We start from the raw sequence: 9,336 nt of genomic DNA on the forward strand, positions 1-9,336 counted from the left end.
TTCGAACCCACGCGTAAAATCAAAATTTTAAAAAAAAAAATTCGCAAGGCGAGTTTAAATTTCGCTATGCGGACCCGACATACTTTTGTTAAGGAATTACAAAGTTATGCGGACCCCGCATACTTATGCCTTGTGGGCGGACTTAGCATAAGTATGCGGGTCCCGGATAACTTTGATAATTCCTTCACAAAGTTATGCGGGTCCCGAAAAAGTTTGCCCATTAAAAGTATGCCCCCAAGCATAACTTTGTGAAGGAATTATCAAAGTTATCGGACCCTAAAAGCATACTTATGCCAAGTCCGCCCATAAGGCATAAGTATTCAAGAAAAAGTCGATTCTTCACATAATTTTTAACTACATGCCCATCCTAATTAAAATAAATAGAATCCAAACTTAACAATATTAACACATCCGCACGATTGACAACCTCATCATGAATTGCATTTGCACCAAAGATCATCGTTTCATTTCCACCAAAGACAAGAGCATGTTTATTCGTCAAGAAGTAAATCTTAGATAAAGCCAAGACAATAATTACGTGTAAGTAAGCTAGCTATAGATAGTCGGTCAAGCACCGAATGCTATCCACAATGTCGAAACTTTAGGTCCTCCACGTGATACATCTAGCAAGCTTCCACAAGAATGATGAATATTTTGAACTACTTTACGGGATAACTCCGGTAACAAAACATGCTATGACTTATCACTCAAATATTTATTTTTAGGACCCTAAGCATAACTTTGATAATTCCTTCACAAAGTTATGCTGGTACATACTTTTAACGGGAAACTTTATATCGGATCCGCATAACTTTGTGAAGGAATTATCAAAGTTATCTGGGACCGCATACTTATGCCAAGTCTGCCCACAAGGCATAAGTATGATGGGTCCGGCATAACTTTGGTAATTCCTTCACAAGTGTATGCCGTTGGCGGCATAGCGAAATTTAAACTGCCTTGCGAATTTTTTTTAAAATTTTGACTGCGCGTGGGTTCGAACCTGGAACCTATGGGTGTTAGCCGAAGGGCAAAATTTAAACATTTCAAATATGAGGGGCAAAATTTAAAGACCACCCCAAAAGAAGGACAATTCTGCGAATTGCCCACTCAACTTCAGCAAATGACCCAGCAAGATTCGCATGATTGGATCTTGGGGTGGTCTTTAATTTTTGTCCCTCAATTGCTGGTCTTTTTTTTCCGTCAGCGCTTTAAGTAATAAAAAAGTGGCCGAAATTACCCATAACATTTTGGGTTCAAACCTCAATAGAGTAAAAAATAATAATTTCGTAAGGTAAGGTTTTCATATAAACTATGCTTATTCGGTCAAAGTTATGCCTTAAGGCATAGTTATGTAGTATGCCTTTTCCGGCATAGCAAAGTTTCTATGTACCTATTTAGAAACTATGCCTTGTCCGGCATGGTTCTGTACCGGCGTTTTAAGGGAGGGGGGGGGGGGGGCGAGGCGTTTTATGCATCATAGGGCCAGGCGTGATCCCCGAGACACGGGTGGGCGTAAGTTCCATGGATCTACGAGGCGCATGTCTCATGTATCTTCAATTTTATAATTTTATTACTGAAAAAATAAGCAAAAGTAATTTTTTTATTAAAATTCTAAGTGTATTCAAATAAATCACCAATAATATAAAAATAATTATTACAATTATTATTTGAGAAAGGTAACAACACAAAAAATGATAGAAGTTTAGATAATCTTAAAATGAAATTTTCATCATCAATCTCCATATCTAATTGTTCTTCCCACCTAAACTAATTTTTTTTACCTGATTTTTATTTATATATTTCAAAGAAGGAGAAGGGTAAAAGTGTAAGAGTTAACAAATGAATAAACTTGCTTCAAGAACATAGCGCTATGAAATCTCTATCCTATCAATTTCAGATATAATCATCTAAAAAATTATTTATGACAGTGTTATTTTTTATTTCTTATGAAAGTTGCTTTCTTTATTTATATATTTTAGAAAAAAACCACTACAATATGATAACATGAAGTATAAAAATCATTACACCAATAGTAAAAATCATAATCTATGGCAAAAATATTTTTAAAACAATAAAAAATCAAATTTAACGCCCGTTACGTACGCAAAAACGCTTGGGGTTTACACTTTTGCTCTCGGGACTTACGCCCTAAATTCTAGGGCATATTATGCCCTATGGATTTATGCCTTTTATTTGCGCCTGAGAGCGTTTTTGATACGCTCTGGCTCGAGACTCGCCCCGAAAACGCCTTTAAAAATACTGTACAGAACTATGCCTTAAGGCTTCTTTGCCCCGAGTAGGTATAGTTTCTATGAAAACCTTGCCTTGAAATTTTTTTCTTCTACAAATTAGACTGAGAGGCTCAGATTTGATATGAAGCGGTGTACTTCAACCTAAACATAAATTTATTTTTTGGCTTGCTGTACAGGGCAGATTACTCACAAAGAAGAGGCTCCATAGATTGAATATTCCAGTAGATAATTCTCTATGTAGCTTGTGTGATGGTCAGACCACTGAAACACAAGTCCACTTGTTCTTGGATTGTGTTTGGACCAGGAGGGTCTTAGCTGCTATTGTGCAATGGGCAAGGGTCCAAATACCAATAGGTGAAGCTAAACAGGTGCTGACAAGAATCAGGAAAAGGAAATGGAAGCAGTTCTATATAGAGGTGGTAACAACCCTATGGGTGGGGTGGGGGAAGGGGGGCAATCATATATAATGTGTGGCAAGCAAGATATAGAGCCATATTCAGAGGAGCTTGTAGATATTGATACAACGATTACGCAGATTAAACAGGATTTTGTTACTAGAATAGAGGCAGTTAGACATTCTAAGAAGGCTAGTAGATGTGGTTCATTAATATAGCAGTTCTTTATGTAAATAGACTTGTTGGAGGCTTGATTGAATGACACACTTCTTAGAAGGTGGTCATGAGATTAGGTGCTCTTTAGGTGTAATTATTTTTGTTTGTTAATGGTAATATTTACATTTGTTACCAAAAAAAAAAAAAGATTTTTTTTTGTCTACTCTCTTGGGGATTGAACCCAGAATCTCTGATTTCATAGACCTGCGAATAAGGTACTTTGACCCACAAATTTTCATTAAATGAGAAGTGAGAGCAAAAATTAAAGACCAGCGACTTGAGGGAAAAAAATTAAAGACCAGTCCATATGAAGGCAATCCGAGGCAATTTGCCTAGTGGTATATAAGTTCTTAAAAATTTATATTGACACGGATATAACTTGTGAGGTACTTATGCCTGCGAAAAAGTTATTTGTATTAATGAGCAACAAATTAAAGATCATCACAAAACAGGGCCAAAAATGCAAATGACACCCTGAGAAACAGAAGCTTAAGCCCATTTGACGATATTAAAACGGCTTTCTGAACCAAAATTTGAATCTGATAACACATCACGTGCTCACCATTAAAACTCCCATACCTTTTTAATTTCCAATTCAAATGATTAATCCCACCTCACGTGCTCCCCATTTAAAATTTTCATTTTATTTTAAAAAAAATTTCAAAATTTTTGAATGTTTCAGTTGTGAAAATTTTCATTTTGTTATAAAGAACCGCCCAAATGAATTTTTGAAAAATTGCCAATGTGCCTATCTCTCTCTCTCTCTAAGCTTCTCTATCTTTTCAATTCATTTTTCCACTTTACACCAAAAATAAAGCCTCAACAACAACCCTAAATACAAACCCACAACATTTTCAAGGTAAATTAACTTTCTTTTACATATGAAAATTGATGCATTTGTTATTACTTGTATACATTTTCCTGCTAAAATTGTCTTCTGGGTCACCTTTTTTTTTTTTTTTTTTTTTGATAAATGATTTTGTAATTGATGTATTTGCTTTGCTATCAAATGGGTTCTGATTATAATATTGTTTTTTTTTCTTTTACTTTCTGAAAACTAACATTTACTTGTTCTTGATGCATTTGCTATCAGTTGTCTATATTTTCATGCTAAAATGCTGTTCTGGGTCACTCAAATTTTTCTTGATTTTGCATAAAAGATTCAATCTGGTAATTGAAATTGATGTATTTGCTTTGTTATCAAATGGGTTCTAATTATAATTTTTTTTTTGGGTCTGAAAACTAACATTTACTTGTTTGGGAATGAAATGAATTCAATTAAAGCGGTATAGTTAGATGATTCAGATCACATTTGAAAACTAGTAAAGGATTAAGATGTACCAGTTGATTGAATGATTTAGATAATATTTCTTTGTTTGCTTTTTGGTAAAAGATTCAATCTGGTATATGAAATTGATCCATTTGCTATCTGGGTTCTAGTGATACTCTTTTTTTTTTCTTTCAGAAAACTGACATTTACTTGTTTGGATGATTCAAATCACCTCTCACAGCTAGATGTAGTTGATTGAATGATTATATAATATTTTTTTGCCTTTTGTTTTCAGTTGAATATATTGTAAAAGAAATGGCTGAAGGAAGGGACAGATTATCCAGGCAAGAAGATCCAATAGAAGTTTACACTCGTAGACGAACAAGGTCATCAATTGGCAGAGGTAGCATTGAGATTTTAGAGGATGAATCACCTTCCACAGGGACTCCGGCGACAGCAACTCGTGGTGGTGGTGGTGGTACTGGAAGAATTGGTGGTTTTGGGTCGCCAAGAAATAGGCGTGGACGAACTCCAGCTAGGGTGATTGGTCGTCAGAACATTTCGCCAACAGGTCATCAGGGCAGAAATCGAGGGCGTCATAGTGTCCTTCCTTCTTGGTATCCAAGAACTCCTCTCCGTGACATCACTTCCATTGTCAGGGTAACTATTTTCTTGACTAACTAACTTTTTTCTTGCTATTCATGGTTGATTTGTCATATATTTGGTCCAATGAACTATAGTGAGCAACTGGTTGATAATGAGAGGTGGATTTAGAATATGGAAATAGTTACTGCACGCTTTAGCATCGCTTGTCTTATCATTTGTGTTGTAAGTCAACCTTTGATTGCCTGATAGAGTTTGAATTCATCTAGCAATAGTTGTTCTAGCAAGAGTATGTTTTGGTCATTTTGGGATAAAAGATAAGTTCAAATGTTGTCTTCTATCTGAGAAAATGTAAAAATAAAATGGTCACTTCCACTGTAATGGTAACTACTTACTTAACTATTTAAGCCTTTTTTTAGTGATTGAACTTCTTGGGCATAATCTTGACTTGCTATTCATAGTTAATTTCTCATATATTTGGTCCAACGAACTATAGGAGTAAGGGGTCATTTGGTAACGTGTATAAGAATAGTACTGAATATGGAGTATTAGTAATGCTAAGATTAGTAATTTTTTTTTTATATCAACTGTCCGGTTTGTTGTATTAAATGAGTAGAGTGTATTAGAATATGAATAGTACCTGTATTGTTAAAGTCATCATTTACTATATATAAGAATATTGAATATGGTGTATAACTACTACATGTATTCATAATACATAGGTTGAAAACACTACTAAACACACTACTCTCTTCCCTATTTAAGCCTTTTTTTTTTTTTAAAGTTATTGAGCTACTTATGCATAATCTTTTTTTTGTTATTCATACTTAATTTCTCATCGGAGTAACTGGTTTATAGTAAGAGATTGTTGCAAGATTGAATTTGGAAAGAAATTTAGCTAAGCTAAAACTACACTAAAGAAGCTAAGAGATAATTTCATTGATAAATTTTACGATGGTTACACCAACAGAATATATACTACTAGCTAATGGGTCTAAAAGAAACTAGTGCAATAAAAATTGGCGCAAAATGAATACTTCCGGAGTCTGAATGTAATTACTTCCATTGTCAGGGTAACCACTTTTTGCCTATTTAAGTAGGCGTTTGGACATGCGATTTGAAACCATGGTTTGAAACCATGAGATGAAATCAACGTTTGGACATGCATTCCATCTCATGGTTTCAAATCGCAAATCATCCAAAAAGGCATGATTTGGGTATCAAACCATGGTTTCAAATATATTTGACTCATGTTTATAAAAAAAAAAAGACCCATAAGTTGGTCGATATTTTTAACAATTACTCCCACCAACCATTTACCAACCTTTATTTATGTCTACCATGTTGGAGGATTATATTAAAGAGTAGTTACATTACAAGTTATGTTAATAGTTACGTTACTATTTATATTAGATTTTCTTTTTTATTGAACTAAAGTTTGATCAATTGGTGTTGTATTTTTTAGAAAGGCCTTCTAGTAGCGTATCAATTTTGTTATGAACTATGACTTGCTCATTTAGTAAGATTGTATAAGAAGCAAGAATATTTTGATAGTTTTCACAACTTGTGGGGTTTTTATGTCTATAAGAAAAAATACAGCTTAAGATATCCAAATTGCATGTCCAAACATAGTTCAAATCATGGTTTTATCTCATGGTTTCAAACCATGTCCAAACGGCTCCTAAGCCTTTTTTTAGAGATTAAACTTTATTGGGCATAATCTTGATTTGCTATTCATAATTTATCATAAATTTGGTCCAAGGAACTATAGGAGTAACTGCATTGCTTGTTTTTAGGTTGCTTATCTTACATTTGTGTTTCTAAGTAGACATTTGATTGCCTGATAAAGTTTGGATTCAGGTAGCAATTAGCATTAAGTAGTTCTAGCAAGAGTATGTTTTGGTCATTTTGGGATAAAAGAGGAGTTCAATTGTTGTCTTCTATCTCACTGTTTGTTTGTTTGGATTCATCTGGCTGTTTACAGTTTAAGATTTCTCTACTTGTTTGCATTGCAATAGCCTATGTGCATTAAGATGTCTATTGCTCAATACAGGAAGTTCCATTACTTGCAATAGCCTTTTAGGAATGTCTAGACAATCTTTATATATAAGTAATCATCATGAACAGTGTTCTGTACCCAATTTGAATTAGTGAGTTATCTTGCCGTATCTTAAAGCAAGGTAGTACATACAAAAAGTATTATGTGCAAAGATTTAGTTATCCCCCCCAATCTATATAGTACTGTAACATTTATGAGAGAGTTAAGAGTTTGATTGGGTTGATAATAGTCCAGAGATGCTTTGATAAATGACTTTGAACAATATAAAGTGGAATTCTATTAGCAAAAGTAGCTTCCATCAATAAAACTATATCCCTATGATGTTTGAACAGAGGCAAAAGAAATTTCCTCCATAACATAGAGTTTAAGTTGGCCTTTGAAAAGAGGCAAAAGAAGTTTCGTCCATAACATATAGTGTGCTTAATCAAATAACATAAATAACAGGATCTTTGATGTATTGAGAAGTGACAGAATGAGAGGTAGCTAGAGAGAGGGACGCAAATATTGAAGCTATATCAGACTGGAAGAAGATAATGGCATAAAGCTGAAAAAGAATAGGATAGAGGAAGAAGAAAAAGAGACCGGAAGCTAACCTGATAGGTTGATACCATGAAATACATATAAAGTTTGCATTTCTGTATAAAGATTAATCTATGCTCACAATTCACATATACTTATCAATTACCTTCTAATGTATTTTGTTTCTTTTTATTTTTTCCTTTTGCAGTTTTATCTATGCATTATACTGGCCCAGCATGTCTCTCATTACCTCAACTGTTCAGCCACCCAACTTAAATAGACAAATTAAGATCAATCAGTATTAGTAGCTGAATAATGCTCTCAATTCAAGTTTCTGACAATAACCTTTACTATTAGAAAATAGAACGAGACAGGAGAAATTCTTTGCTTTCTTAAGAAAGCTCTGACATGCTTGTGGCGATGTATGAGTTCACTCGAGCTCACCTACTTGCTTGCTTATCTAGTTACATGGTAGGATTTGATATTTTATTACATCTTAACATAGCTACATGCTCTCAAGTTTTAATTTATATAGTTCTAAGAGAAGACATATTTGGTATCATGTAAACTGGATGAGTCTGATTGTAATTGGATTCCCTCCATAGGCCATTGAAAGAACAAGAGCTCGCTTGAGAGAAAGTGAAGGCGGGGAACAACTTGAGAGTGTTGTACCTCAGGACCACACTGTTCCTGATCCTTCTGAATCTACATCTGGTGCTCAACTTGATCCCAATGATCCTATGCTTACTCCAGGTCTAAAAACCAGAAACAGGTATTATCCCAAATCTGTTGGTAAAGTGCCAAAGATATTGCTTGATATCACCAATCAAAAACCAGAAGCAGGTAGTTCTGGAGCCTCTGATTGCGTCACACCAGGAAGAAAGCTGCTGGACTCAATCGAAACTGTTGAGAAAGATGTGAAGGAAGAACTGCATAAATTGAAGAGGACCCCAAGTGCTAGGAAACAAGAGAGGGAGAAAAGAGTTAAAACTTTAATGTCCATGCGATGATTTTCCATTTGATGTCCAACTCAATCAAGGTTGAGGCACACAGGCTTGGAAATTTGGAGAAAGGAGATAGTACGGCTGACGGGGGAGAGGTAATATGTGGATCATCTTCTGATGATCAGACACTTAGTTGAAATTAGGATATCTTTCGATATCTTTCTGTTCCTTGTCAGTAATTGGAATTAGAATGTACCTTATAGAGTTGACTTTTACATCCTGCTGAAGTTTTCTTTTGCTGTCTTCCTGGTTCTATTGATTATATGCTGGAGATATGCATTTGAATATGTAAATAGTGTCTGATTTTGGTTTCATACTTGAGTTTTGTTTAGTATTTGATAAAAGGAGATGCAGTTCTATGGTTGTTTGTTATTTTGGAACTATACCCTATTTAGAGGGAACCTGGTGTACTATTCTCCAGCTATGCACTGGATTCAGAGAAGAAAAGAACCAAATATATTGAAGTTCATTGTATGAGCCTCATCTTGCTTTGTTATGAGATATTGTTTTCACACGTCCTGAACTCATATAACTTGATCGTAGACTGGCAGCTCTTATTGTTTTTGCCAAATTAAATTCCCCTTCAACTGTCCCTATCTATGCATACATTTTTACCTAGACTGGAAGCCAAGACCCCATAAGCAGACGGTATGGTGTTACATGCATAGAACCAGTGTCCTATGATTGATGTAAGTATTCATGAAACTGGAACAACATCTGGGTAAAAATAATGTTACATAAGTTAAAACTACTTTGATAGTGTTAACATTTTTTGCATAGTCTGCTCTTAGGGTAACTAACATGATCTGTCCATTAAGCTATCTCTTGTTGAACTAGGATAAAATAAGTAAAAAGGCGAAACACCCCCGCCCACAACAAATGATATATGTAGGGGTAACAGGTACTAGGTACGTTGCCAATTCTTCTATTGGCTATACATACTCTTCGTCTTAATATTCATCTTCTCTCTGATCATTTCCATTTCCTCACCTCTTTGTAACTTAAATAAGAAAGGGAA

General features: G+C 34.7%; 1 protein-coding gene across 3 annotated transcripts; it reads left to right on the plus strand.

Moving 5' to 3' along the window:
* The first annotated feature begins 3,593 nt into the window (after positions 1-3,593).
* LOC132049257 (protein POLYCHOME-like) lies at positions 3,594-8,832 on the plus strand. Of its 3 annotated transcripts, XM_059439997.1 has the most exons (4): positions 3,594-3,722; positions 4,429-4,793; positions 7,920-8,028; positions 8,068-8,832. In XM_059439997.1, the coding sequence occupies exons 2-4, from the start codon at positions 4,449-4,451 to the stop codon at positions 8,322-8,324; spliced, it is 711 nt and encodes a 236-aa protein (XP_059295980.1). In that variant the 5' UTR covers positions 3,594-3,722; positions 4,429-4,448; the 3' UTR covers positions 8,325-8,832. The 3 variants fall into 3 exon arrangements, with proteins under 3 accessions (XP_059295980.1, XP_059295978.1, XP_059295979.1); XM_059439995.1 differs by having other exon boundaries at positions 3,597-3,722; positions 7,920-8,832; XM_059439996.1 differs by lacking the exon at positions 3,594-3,722 and having other exon boundaries at positions 4,360-4,793; positions 7,920-8,832.
* Positions 8,833-9,336: the final 504 nt, after the last annotated feature.

Source organism: Lycium ferocissimum, chromosome 3 (assembly GCF_029784015.1).
Source record: "Lycium ferocissimum isolate CSIRO_LF1 chromosome 3, AGI_CSIRO_Lferr_CH_V1, whole genome shotgun sequence".
Taxonomy (NCBI): domain Eukaryota; kingdom Viridiplantae; phylum Streptophyta; class Magnoliopsida; order Solanales; family Solanaceae; genus Lycium; species Lycium ferocissimum.